At 32.5% G+C, this 19781-nt stretch overlaps 1 protein-coding gene across 1 annotated transcript; it reads left to right on the top strand.

Annotated features, from left to right (window-relative positions):
- The first annotated feature begins 1524 nt into the window (after window positions 1-1524).
- On the top strand, window positions 1525-4526 carry LOC138125503 (UDP-glucosyltransferase 2-like). The gene is made up of 3 exons (XM_069040854.1): window positions 1525-1873; window positions 3165-4173; window positions 4225-4526. The coding sequence occupies exons 1-3, from the start codon at window positions 1636-1638 to the stop codon at window positions 4520-4522; spliced, it is 1545 nt and encodes a 514-aa protein (XP_068896955.1). The 5' UTR covers window positions 1525-1635; the 3' UTR covers window positions 4523-4526.
- Window positions 4527-19781: the final 15255 nt, after the last annotated feature.

The raw sequence follows: 19781 nt of genomic DNA on the forward strand, positions 1-19781 counted from the left end.
GCAAACATATGGACATGGATTTCAGTAGATAGTCCCGGGATAATGTTGCATCTAGAAGATCAGCTCAACAGTGATGTGTTTATGTTAGGATTCTTGAAGACGTGATGATGCCCTCAGTTTCAAGAATTTTTCCGAATTTTAACTTCATATTTCAACAAGACAATTGTTCAGTGCATACAGCACATAGGGTAGCAGAATGGTTCAGGAATAATAGCATAAACGTTCTTGATTGGCCGAGTCGCAGTCCTGATTTGAACCCTAAAGAAAACATGTAGGGACTTTTGGTTCGTAATTTGCAACAACGACAAGTGATTCGGAATAGGGCAGGACTTTTGACTGCGATTACTAATGCATGGCAATCATTACTTAGGAATTATCACAGAGATTTATGCCTCTCCATGTCGCGTTGTGTAAGGCGAGTTATTGATGCCAATGGAGCGATGACCAAGTATTGATTTTAAACTTCATTCATTTTATCTTTTGATTTAGCTAAGTACTTAAACAAAAATAAATGTTTCATTTCCATGTCTTTGCCTTAATGTTTTTCGTTTGATTTTTTTAAAACTACGGCATACTCGTATAATTTCCACGGTTCTCTGTTTGGTGCTTTAATCCAAAAATAGCCGCAAGTCTGCCTCTAGTGCCACTAGCGGTCGTGTGGTAATTGTGTAAGAGTAGAACTTGTCCTTTGTATTCACAAAATTTGAACTGATGGACTGAATGACAGATTGTCAAAATGACAATAACGATAAAAAAGCGAGGTTATTGGTGCTTAAGGGTAGTTTACACTTCATGTCAGGGCCTTGAAAGTGACGGACGAAATTTTTTGGCCGCAATAGTACCTAATTAAAACGAAATTCAGTACCTATTCTAAAAAAATATATTCCTTTGTTTAATGATAATCTTGAAAAAATATTGGTCCAATTATCCGTCTTTGACTAAATCCTTCAAGAACACCAATCTTTTTAGCATATAATGCCTCTTCGACAATTTCATGTGGATTTTTACTACTCCATATTCTGATATTCTGCGAATTTAAATATTCTGAAGTATGAAACCATGATCCGTCGGTGAAAATAATAATCTGTGAAAACTTCACATTATTGACTACGTTGTCGACAAGCCAATTGCAAAGATGTAATCTTGGATAATATGCTGGCTTCAATTCCTGCACTGTTGTGACACGGTAGGGATCAAGATGAAAATTCTTGTGTAACATTGTGTGCGTTGTTCCAACACCGTGAAAACCATGGTGAGATAGAAACAGCGAATGTTGTTTACTCGTGAAAGCAGTTGATTTATTATAATTCCACAGAAAACTCAACTCAACTCAGAAAACACGTTACACTCACAAAACACAACTGACATCTGTCAAAGAAGGCATCATCCCTTTTTCGTTCTATCTTCTTTCAAAGAAGATAGAACGAAAAAGGGATTCTTTCATCAAAAAGTCATAGTTTTTTTTGGGCACCCGTTATTAGTACAAAAATTACTGAAGTTAATCTGTTTTAGACAGATGTAGTTTCAGTACCTTTAATAATGTAAATAAACTAATCACGTCCTCGATGGAGGGGAGAATAAGTACTACTTGCAACAAAAGTGTGACAGTGCGAGTCAGTGAAATATGTGATTAGGATGAAATTGCTTCTGTTTATCGCAAGTTTATTCTTATTAGTCTTGCGAGTAAAATGTGCAAACATTTTAGGTGTATTCCCTGGTCCTGGTTACAGCCAGTTTATTCTGGCAGAAGCTTTGATGAATGAAGTCGTCAGTCGAGGACACCAAGTCACAGTAATCAGCCCGCACACTCCCAAAAATGCACCTCCTAATTACAAAACAATCAACACGAATGAAGTAATCGAAAATACGGACGGTAATTATGTGGTTGTGAAAAATATTATTATAATTGATTTCATATAAATGTGCATCAAGTGAGCTGTGCATTTGTAAAAGCACCTTTAATTTAGTTACATTACAAAAGTCACATTCATGAAGGTCATGTCCAATAAATCTTTACTTGGTAAAAATACAAAGACAAAAACAAATAAGAATTACTTTAATTTAATCAGTAAAAAGACGTAACATTGCTTTTAAAATCAGCAATGTTAAAATGGACAAAAATTGAAAAATTAGTCAAATCGGGTTCGCGCAGAGCAAGCAACTTTGAAAGTCAAAGTCACTAGCTTTAACTTTACTACCAACAGAAAATCAGATTTTCATGGCTTGCTTAGATGCACATTTATATGAAATTGAGTATAGTTATTTCCATGTTCTAAAAGCAAATGTTTGAGATAAGGCAGATACTGAATGTACCTACTGGTAGTAGGTATCTCTCGGATGATATTTTGGCGGACAAATACGAAACAAAAGAAAAGAAATATTTATTGATCCTACGTTGTGTTTTGTTCATAGTTTAATTTAATTAAGTTCCATGAGAGGCCTTGCGGTTGGAAGGATTTAAAAATGGAATTAAAACGATTGAACATACTTCACTCAAATTTTATTTAACAAGGAATCGTGTATGGTGGTGTTTGGTCCCAACAAAGGGTGTAAATAAATAAGTGAAATTTACTAAAGTCTTTCGGAGGACCATCGCGACATTATTTAGCTTTTGCCCCCTACGTTGGTTGAGGACACCACGAACTGGGTGGTTCATAGAGAAGCCCCGTGAAGGCGACGACGGCAATTCCAAGTCGGGTCCCGTAGCGTGTCCTTTCTTTCCCTTCCCCATGCTCAATCTGCCCTCGCGACGACAACCTAACCTCACACGTTGGTTTGGGACATCACGAACCGAAGTTGTCCCGTCATAGCGAAGCCCACAATACATTTCCAAAGTTAACCTGGATATCGTCGGTGTCCATATCCAGGTTTGCTTTGCAAATGTATTGTGGGTTGCATTCTTAATTCCATGGGGCTCATTATCACCCGTAAAATACCCTATATATTTAGGCTCTAAAATATCAAAATTTTCAAAACATTCTCCACGAGATTTAATTTAAACATTCAATATTTAGTACCTATAACAACACCGTCTAACTGGTGTATAGAGGCGTTCTGATACATTCTACTAAAATTATTCCCGTAAAAATTATTTTGAAAAATAATTTTAGAACATGGAAGTCATGTATGGTTCTCCTCAGCGATATTTTTTGTTGTGATTGCAGGTCTTGATTTATTTACATTGGATAGGGTGAATCTGTTTAAAAGTATTATGACAACTTATGCCTACGGAAATGCTATTACTGAAAACACCCTCAGAAACAAAGAGGTGCAAGAATTGTTGCACTCGGACGAGAAATTTGATTTAGTGATCGTCGAACAATTTTTCAATGATGCAATGAAAGGTTTTGCTACCCATTTCAACGCTCCATTGGTGTTGTTCAGCTCTATGGGTATTACCGAATGGAACAAACATTTCATGGGAAATCCAGTGTTGCCATCGATTAATGCAATTTGTTACACAAGTTACACGAATCAGATGAAATTTTTCCAAAGAATCAGAAATTTAGCTGGCACAGTTTTCGACTATTTATACCGCAATTTAATGTTCTACCCTGTACAAAAACAATATTTGGAAACATATTTTCCTAAACCTATCGATTTCGACCAAATCGTTAATAATGCAAGTTTAATGCTCTTGAATTCACACGTGACTACTTCCGAAAATACACTCCTAACGTATAACATGGTAGAAATTGGAGGATTTCATGTGACTCAAAACCCTTTAGATAAAGACATTCAACAGTATCTAGACAATGCCAGTCGAGGTGCCATTTTATTCAGTTTAGGCTCAAATTTGAGAAGCTCCGACTTGTCGAATGAAACTTTACAAGCGATTTTCAAAGTTTTTGCAAAAATTGAGCAAAAGGTGTTGTGGAAATTCGAAGCAGATTTGCCCAATAAACCTGACAACGTTTATATTTCGAAATGGTTGAAACAGAGAGACATCTTGGCTCATCCTAACGTGAAGTTGTTCATAACCCATGGCGGTCTGTTGGGAACTACTGAGGCGATCTTTAATGGAGTCCCAATGGTCGGTGTCCCGGTTTATGCCGACCAGAAAATGAACATGGCACGAGCAAATAGCGTCGGAATTGCTAACGTGTTGTCTTGGCAAGAGTTAACAGAAGAAACGCTATTTTCTGCAATCAACGAAACAATTTATGATCCAAGGTTAATTTCTTTCACTTGTCAGTTGGATGAATTTGAATTGTGTTATTTCAGATTTACCAAAAATGCGAAAGAGTTGTCCAGTTTAATGAGGGACAGGGTTGTGCAACCACTGGATCTGGCAATGTACTGGATTGAACATACGATTCGGCACAAAGGATTTCGTTTTGAAGGTCCAACTTTGAAACTTTATTGGTTCGAATTGTACATGCTAGATATTGGCTGTTTCGTTATAATTACTTTTGTAATTTTCTATTGGTTGATGAAATCAATGTTTAAGTTTATAACAAATTACAAATGTAATTGGTACAGAAAGAATGATGCAAGGAAAAATAGAAAGAAACAAGAATAAATAGGTAGAAAATTCTACGATTTTATTTCGTAAACTGTGCACCACATTGTAGTACACTTGAACAATGTGACTTTAATTTGGAGAATACACAGCCTGTAATCAAAATACACAGAAATCTTTAAACACGTAAGTACTGAATACTTCCCCGTCAATGGAAAAACGTAAGAATAAGTGCCCAAATGGTATGGCAATTTAGACTTAAAGAAAAGCCTCTAAAAAGCGAAATAACGAATTATTATTATTACCCAATATTTAACCGCTTCCCCTATGGCCTATCACGAGCCGCCCGTTGTGACCCGTTGTGGGCGTGTCCACGGCGTGGATGATGTCAAAATTAAAAAATAACCATTCAGTATTAAAAAGTAAACAGCTGTAATTTGTAATCGTTTGTTATTCACGTTTTGATAATTTTTGTTATATTTAGCGATTGGAATCGATGCCGTTTGAAACGAAATGCATTCCGCGCCTAGAGAAGAACAGAATAATTGACGCAGATCGCGGTAAACTATGTAGGATCTAGTCCCACCAAAGTCCAGAAAAGTGTATGATTGCTACATGATGCTCATAATGAACAGTATCTGGCTATAAAGGTTCCCTAGAGGAAGAATTATGAATTATTATTGTGGGTTATGTCTGACCAGCGCTTGGGATGCGACAATGAGAGACATAAAGAGTAGAAGTGAGTCTTTTTGTGCTTCGCCCAGTTGCCGACCTCAACTGCGTTTCGGTCTTCAATCTCTGGGGTTGGCACAAAAAGACTCACTTCTACTCTTTATGATGTGAAGCGTGTAAAAAGCGAGAGTTCGCTTTTTTTTACTATTGCTTTCATGATTTCTAATTGTCTAAATTGCCGTTTGTGCACGTATTCTTACTTTTTTCAAAAAACGCATATTTTTCAATTGATGCGGGAGTATTCAGTACTTACGTGTTTAAATACTTCCGTGTATTTTGATTACAGGCTATATAATCAGATAGTTCATGGTTTACATAATTTTCGCCACGCCACGCACAACGTTGATGCTACTTTCCGATTTATTATTTATTGATACTACTTTTCGTATTATCAGTCTAGGGAGTATATGGGAAAAAATGCCCTTGACTCTCATGATGCTGCCTCCCTACAGCTGGATTAATTCCACATGGGACGGGTATAATCCACGTTCGTGAACATGACATATTAGAGAGATAGGTATTGCATTCAACCTTTATTTGAGTAATAGGTTAATAAATGCATGCGCTGTGAAATATCGCTACGGTTTAACAGCATAGTGATTTAAAGTTATTGCAATTTATCAAGGTGTTAACGTTATTAAAAGACGATGCAAAGTTGACAAGTAGTATCAAAAATAGACGAAATGTTAGAAGTTGCAATTTTAGGTGGTGCAAATGACGATGATATTGAAGAAGCAGTTCATCACTTTATTTCTAACTTATTTCTGTCAAATCGCACTCAAACTTTTTTGAATTGTCAAACTGTTGACATATGAGAAATGTCAAAAATAACGTTAACGTCTTGCGGTATACGTTCGCAATTTACGTAAAGCGCAATCGTTATTACCGTCTTAAAAATTGACACTTAGATGTCAAAATAACGTCTTTCTAAATACTGCTAACCGCTATATGGCGCTGCAATATCTCTCTAATAATTGCTATTATTTATATTATAAAATGTATTTACGCTAAAATAAATATCATTGTAAAAAATTAAAATAGGTATGTGATCAAGAAGGACTGTTTGAGTTGGTAATATTAAATTTTCTTTTTAAATGGTACAACTTCAGTAACTTCCGGTTGTTGACGGCTTGACACTGACAGTTCCATAATTGACAAGTATTTGACACTTCAAATTAAAGCCCTGGATATTTCAAATTAATTTATTTGACATTGTTTTCACATTACAACATGATATTTTCATTGGAATGGCATATTTTCGAAGTTGGATTTACAGTCCTAATTACTGGTTGGCAGTACAGGACAGTTTAATTTTATTTTGCCATTAATTTTTACTCTCAACCTACCATTTTGTCGCTGTTAATGTTACGTCAGATATCTGTCAAATAAACTAACAAAACATATTCGGTTGCAGTGTTGCAAACAACAGAATAAGAAAATGTACTAATTAGTTATACAAAGTGTCAATACGAGAACGTATATCAAGAGTCCTGTGGAATTCCAATATACCTACTTATTTGATTTTTGCAGCTCTGTAGCATATTGTGGTATCAAATAGAAAAATAGAGGTTATGTAAGTCCATTAATGACAGGTTGTAATAAAGATTGTTGTAACATGAAAAGTAATTAGAATATAGAAAAACTGAAGAAGATCACAAGCAAAACATTAGTATAAACATTTGATCCATCACCCATCTATTCTTGCGAAATCAGCATTGATACTGCCCTATTTTTCTTTCCATTACTTCGTTTACTCTATTTTTTATTTTATACAGGGTATTTCACGAGTGCAACGGAATTGAAAATGCAACCCACAATACATTTGCAACGCTAACGTGAATATTTGTTTTTTGATTTAAAAGACGTGAAACATAGTTAACTGTGCAGTTTCGTTCATTTTGACATAAATGTCATATTCACTTGGTTAAATGAAATTATGAAAACTCGGGCTACGCCCTCTTTAATCAATATGCAAATTCGTGAAAAAAGTATGACTTTCATAACTAGTTGTACAAATAACTATTTTGCATACCGTAACGAAGAACACCTTTTTACACGCAAAATCGTAGTGAAAGTAGGACTTTTTTAAATGAAAAATCGTGGTGAAAGTAGTACTTTTTTGCATCATTTTATTCCATCTCCTTGGAGATGATTGTCAAAGCATACCTATTTTTTTTTTTTTTTCATAAATCCTTTTAGACCAAATTTCTCAACTTACATCGATATGCAAAAAAAATAGTGTGTACAACACGTTATGAAAGTCATACTTTTTTTATGAATTTGCAGTTTGATCAAACAAATAAGAGAGAGAGCTTTTGTTACGGGGTAGGTAAATAATCCTCTAGTAATGAGACCATCGTAAACGACCCAAAATGTTAAGTAGTGTTTGAAAAGTCGTTTTAAAATATGGATAGACGCACTAACCTAGTATTGGTGTCCCTAATAAATAACTTATAAATTAATTAAATTCTACTTAGGTGCGATACGTCCTTTCAAAGGCAAATTCTAAATAAAAGGTTGATATTGTGCCTATTAACCTAATTTGTATGTGCAAAGTGTATAACCATTGTTCATTCTGTTGTTATTTATACGCGACTGTAGCGCAAATAATTTTCTTTTAAATTATTCATAAGTTTTACAAATGACATTATTAGTCTAGACAGGATGATCTCCGTCAACAATTTCTTCGTCTCGAATTCGAAAATGATAGCTTTGTATATGGGAATTTCCTAGAAGAAAATTGCTTCCAGTAAATTGCCATCAACGATCGTTGCTACACTTATAAATCTATCAACAAAATCACGGTCGGGAGTTGAAAAAAATATATAAAAAAAATTTACAAAATAACAATTAGTTTCAATAATCATTTTAACCACTATTCATGTTATGGTTCTCCATGGAATAATCTATGTGCTGAATTGGCACTATTATGCGGAAAGCACCTAATGTTCCAATGGCCGAACACGCAGGATGAAAATAACTTTTTTTACCTCTTGTTATTAACTAGAAGGTTACTTTATGCTCATTGCCATTGTTGGTATGAGGCAAAATCTGAATTAAAATATAGTACCTACAGTGGTGGTCTCGATTTACATTAGTTGGGTGGCACAGCAACGTAAGCGTCTGGAAATGCATCACGGACATTTTTAGATCATTTTTTGCTAGCACTGCCTGACGTCAAATCAATGTAAAGAATCATTACAATTCTGGGAACAATGAATAATTTTAACTGGATGACGCTTTGCCTCGTTACAACAGGATTTACCTCTAATAGAGACAGATTGAAAAAAGTTTACTATATACTTCTTAATTTTTTTTATAAAAACGCTTGAGGTGTCATTTATTTAAATCGGATAAAGAATAAGTTAGATACAGCGTCAAATGTTTTTCGTCAGTTACCCGGTATATTGTATTATATTTATTTTCTGTCACGTATGCAGAAGAAAACTCAGAAACTCACAAAGAACAACAACTTTCAGATACGAAGTGTGATGAAGTTTTGAAAGAACGCTGAACGGTTGGCCGTTGGCGCGTTGACATTGTTGGCAACCATAAGAAAACAAAGCACTAGATGCGGGCCTTTAGCCAGGGTCGCCAAACTAAAATCAGCTTTCCATAGCCGCCTACGATGCACATTTATAATAAATGGAGTATAGTTTTCAATTTTTTCTTCATCAATTCTTCTTTTAATAACTGACACATAACTGGACACCCTTCTACCAACGACTGCATTTAGGGTAATACACCAAAATTGAATGGTTTAAAGAAAAGTCTATTCGACTGACAGTCATTTTTCAAAAATTTATATTATGAAACAATCAATAGACATTAAAACACTGTAAAAATATAGTTATAGTTTTGACAAATAAGAAATATAAATAAACAGAAAACGCTAGCTGAATTGTTTGTGGCAGTTACCAGCTCCCTGCTGACCCTAAATAATGGAGCTGAAACTAATCAAGAACTTGAGAAGAGAAGAATGTATAATAAATTGCCTAAATAACATTTTTATTAATTCAAATAATTAGCTTTGAGAAATATGACTTTAAAAAATCTTTACATCCTTCTCTAAAATTCAGCTTCTTAGAATAATTACGAACAGAGAAAAATATCCCTTCGTTTTTCTTAAGAAACAAAATTGCCAAAATTCAAAGATAAAAATAAGGTGAAAGCAATATGGGTGTACTGTCTAGTTTAACCGTAAATAGGTCTTTGACCTGTAGTATCCAACAGGACAGAGCGATAATGATTTTATTCCAAATCCAATTATAACATTGTTTAATAGTATATTATGATACAAGTTTATAAGGAAGCCTTTAAAGCACGCGCGACGTGCTTTTAACGTCGCAAGTGCTTTAAAGGCCCTTATAAACGTGTATCATACGCTATTTTTTATTATACCTGCACTAAAATCTGAAAATTATAACAAAAAAAAAGCAAATTGAAATACCTTTTCCAAAGTAATCTGTGTTATTAGTCGTTGATACAGAAATTGTCAATTGTTGTTGTTTCGTTGCCATGTATATTTGTTATAAATTGTGTATAAATGTGTATTTATTTATGTTAGTGTTTTAAGGGCCCTTTTCACTTTGATGCAATCTAAAAAGTGCATTGGATTCAGAACGTATCTCATGCCCCATGGGACTGCCTGTCTCAGTTTCTGGAAAAACAAATTTTACTGGAAGGAAAAAAATAAATAAACGTTCCAACAAAACGTGTAAAATTCGGTTATTAGGCAGACCACTAGGTATACTCATACTTCTAAACTACCTGCTTATTTGCAACACGGAATACCCATGCTAACACGTTCCAGTAAAAATTGAAAATTATTGTCCTCTGACACTATGTATAAGTAAATTTTTGTAGTCTTCGAAATAATACGTAAGATCTTAATAATTTATAAGGTTCGGATTTTATGTAAAAAACATCTTTTTTGTTATTAGGAATATCAAGCCTATATATTGAATACATATATCCATTCTACACTGAAATAATGAGATTAACAACAAAAAAAAAAAACATATTTTGCATAAAATATGGTTTTAGTACATATTTTTAGTTTTTGTGGATAAAGCGAATATTTTCTTCTTTTCCGACATAAAATCGTATATTTTTGACCAATTCTTTAGTTTATTACGGTCGCCGACAGTGTTCACTGGAATTTTTCCCACTGACAAGATAAGAAATGCTACTTATTTTAGTTTCTATGAATTCTGTTCATTTACAAGAAGAATTATATTTTACAAGCAGATGGTCCATTGTAGGTAAACGAGCTACTTTACCTGCAGTTGTGTCGGATTTAGAGTAAAAGCCTTTGAACCCTTTTAACCACCTTTACTTACTTGTTATCGGCCGGAGTTTCTTTCTTATTTACATTTTTCTAACGGTATTTTATTTTTATAACTGTTCCAAAAATTACGTAGCTTCGTACCTACTGTTTAACAGATTTTGAGATTATTCAAACAATTTATGGTTTTTTAAGTAGCTTAATTAAAAAATTAGAGACAGATCTTTATGCGAATCAATTTCTGTTGTAAGACATTGCGAAAATTAATTGAAAAAGGTTCCAGTTGGTAAAATCATTCTATATAAATTTAGTAGTGTTTTAGCAAAGGGAATATCAAACATTTTATCATTAGATGCCACTGATAAAGATAACAATGATTTAGATCCGGAACAAATTTCGTCATTCAAAAAAACGTTTTCATCATATAATAGTTATTTACACAATTAGTGGGATAAAAGCAATATTACAGGATTCGAGTGTGAAGAGTGCAGATGACGAGGGCGTTAGCCCGAGTTCATCTGTAATCACACGAGTTTGCTGTAATATGCTTTAGACCACGTGTTATGTACAACATTTTATCTAAGACCGCCCCGAATTTAAAGAAAAAAGGTAAATCTTATTTATTTCCGCCAGTTTCATTACACCACTCAGTTGAATAATAACTTACTTATCCCACTGAGTGGGGTAATGAAGCTCATTTATCCCACTGAGTGGAGTAATGAAATGCGTCCGGTAATGAAGTTCCTTATTCCACTCAAATGAGTGGGATAAGTTTCATTTATCCCACGGGAGAAGGCAAAAATTGAGTGTTCAACATTTAGAAAAACATTTAATTATTAACTGGTATAATAATAAGTTAAGCAAATCTGATTGTGAAACTGAACAGTTTTTGAGTGATACCCATGGTACTTAGGTTTAGTTATTATTATATTACGTAAAGATTATCTAATAATCTATTGTTTTTATGTGCAAATGGTATGTTTTAATTACATTTTGTTGTTTTACTACTTTTTCCTTGATTTCCAATTACCGAAGTACCATCGAAATAAAAAACATTAAATACATAAATGGTAGAGAGGAAGCATATATTTGACATATTTCTAGGAAAAACGTGACATATTTATGTGAATATTTGAACCATTTTTTGTGCATAAAAATCCGAACTTTAATAATTTAATTTTCAATTTTTTCTTCATCAATTCTTCTTTTAATAATTGACACATAACTGGACACCCTTCTACCAACGACTGCATTTAGGATAATACACCAAAATTGAATGGTTTAAAAAAAAGTCTATTCGACTGACAGTCATTTTTGAAAAATGTATATTATGAAACAATCAATAGACACTAAAAACACTGTAAAAATAAGTTATAGTTTTGACAAATAAGAAATATAAATAAACAGAAAACGCTAGCTGAATTGTTTGTGGCAGTTACCAGCTCCCTGCTGACCCTAAATAATGGAGCTGAAACTAATCAAGAACTTGAGAAGAGAAGAATGTATAACAAATTGCCTAAATAACATTTTTATTAATTCAAATAATTAGATATGAGAAATATGACTTTAAAAAATCTTTACATCCTTCTCTAAAATTCAGCTTCTTAGAATAATTACGAACAGAGAAAAATATCCCTTCGTTTTTCTTAAAAAACCAAATTGCCAATATGGTGTAGACTCAAGCTATCATTCAAAGATAAAAATAAGGTCAAAGCAATATGGGTGTACTGTCTAGTTTAACCGTAAATAGGTCTTTGACCTGTAGTATCCAACAGGACAGTGCGATAATGATTTTATTCCAAATCCAATTATAACATTGTTTTTCTACTCCTAATATTAAATATGCCACTTAAACAAACATATAATGTAGTAAATTACCTAGTATTTTTGGTTGCTATACACAATTGTACGAGAATATTTTTCCCGCACTGTTGGTTATGCCAACCAATGTGCAAATGAAAATAACGACATCGAGAATGCTGTTGCCTAGTGGTTGGCTAAGCAATGGTAAAGATCGCTAAACGGACTTCCGTTATTTTTCCACAGTTTTATGTTTGAAGCTATGGTGACTATATTTTTTGTTAAATATTAACGTTATCTCATGGGGCGACGGTCTCAGTTTTTTGAAAAATCGTTTCATTCTTAAAAAAAATTGATAACGTTTTTCACCAACTTCCGTTATTTTTGCTCAGCTTTTCACTTTGAGCGGATCTAAAAAGTGCATTGGATTCAGAACGTATCTCATGCTCCATGGGACTGCCTGTCTCAGTTTCTGAAAAAACACATTTTACTGGAAGGAAAAAAATAAATAAACGTTCCAACAAAACGTGTAAAATTCGGTTATTAGGCAGACCACTAGGTATACTCATACTTCTAAACTACCTGCTAATTGATATAATACAGAACAACGTTCATCTGTCATAATTATTTTTAAACGTCATAATTTCTGAGTCTACACTTTTTTATACTAAAAAGGAGTAATAAATGAATTCATTTTGATACTGAAAATTTGTACGTTGTAAAAAAGTACAATATGCAACGAGCAAGAATTGGTTATTTTGGCACTCGTATGATTCACATTTATTGTCTGCGTAGTGCGTACTCATGGTGTTCATAAAGCGAATGGGTAGTATACATAAGAATAAGCATTTGCTTATACTATACAGGGTGATTCTGAAATAAGTTTGGAAAAAAACCGGTAATTGGTGGTGATGAGAAGAAGTCATTGACAAAAAATGTTTCTTATAAAAGTTTTTTCGTTTTCGAGATACAAATGATTGAAAATTTGGTCAAAATTGCTAGTACGCTGCTGAGTTAAAGGTGTACCTGATTATCTTGATAGTTTAGCAACAATAATAATCAAAGGTGCCCGTCGGTCACAAACGCAAGCTTACTCCTCTCGATCATTTCCATAGAAACATTTACAAAGCAGTGTGCTTGCACCTACGACTTTATTATGGAGTTGATTAACAATGGTTGCTAATGAAGTGAACAAATTCGGACAAATTTTCCCTATTCATAGGCGTTGGAAATACAAAGATAAAGAGTAATTTCAATCCTTTTGATTTCACCTGCAAAAGTCATTTACGCAGAATTATTTTGTGTCAAGGATACTCCACATTTTTTTTCCAAACTTATTTCAGAATCACCCTGTATATTTGTCTTTTTCTATCTAATAGAGTCCATGTATTTCTATCGTTCACTAATACAAGTAAAAGCATTTGCTAATGGTTTATGCATATGACCCAATGACCATTCGTGATACCACCACAAAAATATTCGACAATCCATGACTACTCGTTGTATTATAACTGATTGGTTGCGTAAATTATTATCGTAATTTAAAGTAAAAAAATCCTCACAAATGATTAAATTTAAACCCCGCAACAAATTTCGTCTATTCACTAATTAATTCATTAAGAATTTTAATTATTGAACTAAAAATAAATAAATTATATTATAACATAATTACATAAAAATCTTTGTTTTATAATACAAAAATTTCCGATAATATTGCGGAATCTGGAAAAGTGCCCCGAATGCTTGCAGCGTTTCCACGTTGAATGGCAAGGGAAATCCTCTCGAAAAGGAATTTCTTTGATTTTGAATCGCCTGATTCCGCGATAAGTCGGTTTCCGATGACATTAATGAAATCGATGGCTTCTTTGCACCAAGGGCCTAAGGTTTCAAATGCTAAACCTTTAAACACGTAGTTTAATTAATTTTAATTAATTGATTCAATGAAAATTTTATTGAAAGGTGACAAAAAAAAACAACAATAAACAACGAAAACTGCAAAGTGACACGTGTAAGTTGTCAAATGTCAATATGTATACAAATCCAGAAGAGGCGGCAAGTCTATGCGTCTTTACCCTAACCGTTTTCCTAACAGGGAAGTTCCAGAACCTTTGACATTGTTATTGTTTTCCACGGCGCGCTTGAGTTTTTTTAATAATAAAACATCGTAACATGTAACGTAATATAGTGTGGAATAAAATGATTTACATCTAGTTACCTTTGCATTACCCTTGTAAAAATACGAAATGCCGCTCTACAAAAAAAAAAGAAAGCCTAACCTCAAAATATTCCAAAATTCCAAATGTGATTTACTGCGAAGGGATGATATGAATGCAAAGTAGAGATTGAAATTAAAAAGGAGCTAACAAAAGCAAGTCACAGCTAGTGTTGAAAGTGGCCACCAACGTTTGTTAATTCAATTTAGTAAATTGTAACAATTGTCAATTCGATTGATGACATTTATTGACAGAACTAATAGTTCGGCACTTCAAAAAAAAGTAGAGCGGTACAGGAAAATTTACATGTGCAAAAATTCCAAAGGTAACTAGATGTAAATCATTTTATTCCACACTGTAATTTTTTATTTATTTTCTTGAATTTTTATTGTACAAAAATCAACGTGTTAGACATCATTGAAATCAGAAAAAAATTCTCTACCAGAATAAAAATAAATATGGAAATATGTTTCCGTTTAAAAAAACAAAGTAACACTTATTTGACATAACAGTTAATGTTGGAAAAATAAAAAATAAATCCGTTTTGTAGTGTTTTTTTAAACATTGTATGGCTTCTTTTGTTTATTAAAATCGGACGATAAATAACGAAGCTACGGCGTTCTTTAAGAAACAGTCTGTATATTTATGTATTTTTGTCTTTTTGATGAAATGTTTTGAACACCATTCAACCTTTGTAGCAAACTTCGTATCCCACCTCCACCCGGCGGCACGGCAATTTTGCCGGAGTACATACACTATTACGGATAATACTATCAAGTAATAGTGCAGTGCTTATCAACATAATTACCGGCGTCTCGCCTCCACATTTTGACTTTTTTGTGTTTTATGTTCTGTGTCAATGTTAAGGAATTTCCTCACGATGTGACATGAGTATAATAATATACCTTTTTGAATTTCAACCACCAATGTGTTCTCTAAGTCCAAAATTTTTAAATTTTTAAAAAGAGATTGCGGTACTATTCCTGTTGCTGAAATTATAAATGGTAAAATCGAAATTTTTTCTAAACACCAAAGATTTCTCAGCAACGGATAGTTCTAAATATTTATTAATTTTTGTATTATATGTCTGTGTTATATTGTGTGAATTTGGAACAGCTATATCTAAAAGATATGCTTGCTTTTGTTGTTTATTTAAAATAATAATGTCTGGTCTGTTATGCTGAATGTGAATGTCGGTTAAAACTGTACGATCAAAATATAATTTGTAGGTAATTGTCATTTTCCAAACAACTTTCGGGTTTATAAATATAATGTGGTTGTGTATCCTTTAATAAGTTGAATTTAACTGCTAAATTCATGTGTATAATTTTTGCGAATATATCATGACGTTTTTTATATTCGCTTTGAGCCAAAACGGTGCAAGAAGAAATGATGTGTTCAATGGTTTCCCCTTCAGTTCCGCAAATCCTACATTTATCAATGATCGATTGTAAACCGCATATGTGTTTTTTATAATTTCTTGTATTTATAGCACGATCTTGTATTGCAAATATAAAACCCTCAGTCTCAGGATGAATATTTGATTTTTTAAGCCATGCATGAGAAGCTTGAATATTAATTTCTGGTTGTTCTAGTTCTTTAAAATATCTCCCATGTAAAGACTTTTGTTTTATATTTGCTATAGTGTCAGGTATATTGGGCTCAACAATATCTGAAATTATTTTATCGCTTAAATTTAAAGGTGTGTAACCTTTATCCGCTGAAACCAAAGCATTAAAAAAAGTGTTATCACGAGCTCTATTGAGAAAATAACACGACTATTTCTGTGTTTCACTTCACGCACTGTATTTTATTAGTTACCTAGCAACATGGTCACTGCATTGAAACTTCAGAGTTCCTTCAAAAATTTGAATTTTTAATTTCAATTTTTTGAATCAATTATAGAAAAAATATTGTTTATATTTCGTGCGTGAAGATGTTTTTGTGCATTCAAAGGCTTATACTGCCTCGACCTTCGTCTCGGCGTAAAAGACCTTTTCATGCACAAAAAACACTCTCTTCACGCACTTAATATAAAAATAACTATTTAGTGAAGCAATTTGATTGTGTTGTAGAATTTCTAGATTTGAAAAACCCCTACCACCATTTTCGCGTGGTAAATTAAATCTTTCAATAGCAGATTTGGGGTGATGTTTACAAAATTTTGTAAAGAGAACTCTAGTTTGAATATTTATATTCTGTAAACTAGTTTTGGACCATTTTATAACACCAAAAGAATAGGTCAACAATGGAACAGCATATGTATTAACTGCTTTAATTAAATTATTACCGTTTAATTTTGATTTTAAAATAGATTTAATTCTTAAATAAAATTGTTTTTCTAAATTTTCTTTTATAATTGAATGTTGAATATGATTTGATTGATTAATACCTAAATATTTATAAAATTCTCCTTTATTTAAATTTTTAATGATTTCTCCTTCTTTAGTTATATATTCTAAATTTTCGTAATGATTGATCATATTGATTGCGTTTTACACTTATCAATACCAAAACTCATGCCAATATCATTTGAGAAATTTTCAGTTATTGTTAGTAAAGATAAAATGTGATTCTTTTTTGATGCATAAAGTTTTATGTCATCCATATAAAGAAGGTGATTTAATTTGGATAGTGTGGTATTATTAAGTCTAATATTGAAACCATATCCAGTGCTATTTAATAGATTTGTCAAAGGATTAATGGCTAGACAAAACCATAAAGGACTTAAAGAATCTCCTTGATAAATTCCCCGTTTAATTTGAATAGGCTCGGATTTTAATTTAGTATTGTTATTATTATTATTATTAGTATGGTCAAAATTATTAAAGAACTAATTAGTTCTTCGCTTTTGTACACTTTGCAATAATATATTGGTAAATACCTACAAATCATTTTTCGTTCACTTTCCCATTAAGCAGACCGTGTAAAAATATAATTAATAAATAATTGTTGTTGTTAACTCTCTTATCTTATTGTTACTACTACGGCTACTACTGTTCAGAACTGACCACTTCATTATAAGCACACATTAACGACAACATGACACTGATGCCCTCAAAATAAATATTATTTATACTTAATTCATTAATTATTTTAATAATAAATGATATTAACGTCCAATTTTAGTGAAAATGGAATTTTATGTAACATGTCACAAAAAAATTATCTTCTGTATTTAACTAATTAATACAGGAAAAAACTTATAATGACTCGTTAAAATGATGTATTAAATTAAAAGATAAATCAGGACTGATAAGTCTAAGTTATGGAAAACCTCCAGTGTCTGTGAAAATCTGCATATCATATTGTAAAAAAATACACTACATGCTTGCATGTACACCAGTTACAAAAAATTTTCTCTTTCGTCAGTGGAAAACTATTCTGTTTACATATTTGTCAAAAACGATCTTCTGATTTACGGCAGACTTTGTTGAATATTTATGATGCATTTATTGTAAGAATTTATCGCAGACATTGTTTTATTTTTTTTAATCAAGTCGGAATGAAGAGATTTACTGAAGAAAACAATATTATTATAATTCAGTCAAAAAATTTCCTCCATAATACTGTAACATTGTTGTGTGTTAACTAGCCAAATGATAACAAAGAATTTAAAAATCGTCTTTGTACGAGAAATTGAATGAAACAAGAACTAATATTAATCGTTGCTGACACAATATTTTGGATAAATCACATCTCCAAAAGTTGTACATATTTTGTTATTTCAAGTTATACAGAGTGTCCCCAAAAAAAAAGACGAGTCCATAACTCCCTTATTTATCGGAGGATTTTAATTATATATACACCAAATTAAATGGTTTTTAATAGGCTACAAAACGGCTTAATAAATTGACGTATAGTTCCAAGGGCTTCAAGACTAAACTGTCAAAATATTTTTTTTCAAATGGGATTACATACTTTTTTTTAGTAATTCTGATAGAGATTTTAAAAACAACAATGTATCACAAGTATAACTTGACATAAAAAAAATAACACTAACTTTTGAAACAAATGACGAGCACCAAGCGAAAAGCTATCAAAATGCATTGCGTTACAATGTAATAACCAAATTAAGGTAGCTAGAAAAACAAATGACAAATAATAATATGTGGGATTGCGCAGATATGCCCCCAATGTTTAGCGCAAAATGGAACACAGACGATAGTAGCGTTTTTTTACCTTTTTTTTGTGAATTTTTGGTATTTAAGTGTATACTTGTGATACACTGTTATTTTCAGAATAAAAATCTCTATCAGAATTACTAAAAAAAAAATATGTAATCCCATTTGAAAATTTTTTTTTGACAGTTTACCCTTGAAGTCCATGGGGCTATACTTGAATTTATTAGGCCATTTTGTAGCCTATTAACAATCATTTAATTTGGTGTACAGATAATTAAAATCTTCCGATAAATAACGGAGTTATGGACTCGTCTTCTTTTTTGGGGACACCCTGTATAACGAACAACACCTATAATTAATTTTTTGTAATTTGCCCTTTTAAGCCGTTTTTAAACAAAAATGTTTACTTTCCTCGATTTAGGGATTTTTGTGGCGGTTGGTAATGTCTTAATTTTAAAAGTGAAAATTTGATCAAGTCTTCAAAGTCGCCTTTTGTTTTATCCAAATTCTGTCACAAAACAAGAATATGGAAGATGATCTTTCATGTACGCCCGCTGAAATACGTGAAATTGCCAAAAATACGGTCGCGAATTTGTTGCCTGATAAATCCTGATAAATAATTCTTTGCACATTTTGTAATTTAAACTGACACGCATGACGGATCAAGCTTTGCCAACCTAAAAATTTTCGTAAAATGTTCCGTGAAATAATGGTTATAAGGACATCCCAGATGATGACATCGCGTTCGTTAATATGTCTATTAGAGAATCAAAATGGAGGCAAATTACAAAAAATAGTATAAAAAACTCGTTTCATAAGACCTTGAAGCACTCATTCTTTAAAATAACTCGTGGCTACGCCACTCGTTTTTTAATCTTGAATTCGTGTTTCAAGACTGGTCTTATGAAACTTGTCTTTTAATATACTATAATTTCTCAATCATTTACAACACAAAAAAAACTTTTTTGCTCGACACTGTCAGAATTTGAGAATTTTCTCCTGTGTGAACGGATTTTAGTAAATGTAACAACAACTTCTCAAAACGAAATGACAAGCTAATTTTAAAGATTTTAAGCGATTGGGAGCCTTTAAGGGCCTCGTCAAACAAACAAACGTTGTATTCAACTCGTTCGTGTGTAAATTGGGCCTTTTTTGGCATGAGT

Source organism: Tenebrio molitor, chromosome 3, assembly GCF_963966145.1.
Source record: "Tenebrio molitor chromosome 3, icTenMoli1.1, whole genome shotgun sequence".
NCBI classification, from domain to species: domain Eukaryota; kingdom Metazoa; phylum Arthropoda; class Insecta; order Coleoptera; family Tenebrionidae; genus Tenebrio; species Tenebrio molitor.

Coding starts and splice junctions, on each gene's coding strand:
- LOC138125503 (XM_069040854.1), top strand. CDS start 1,636: ATGAAATTGCTTCTGTTTATCGCAAGTTTATTCTTATTAGTCTTGCGA. Junction 1,874..3,164: donor AGTAATCGAAAATACGGACG/GTAATTATGTGG, acceptor TTGTGATTGCAG/GTCTTGATTTATTTACATTG. Junction 4,174..4,224: donor GAAACAATTTATGATCCAAG/GTTAATTTCTTT, acceptor GTGTTATTTCAG/ATTTACCAAAAATGCGAAAG.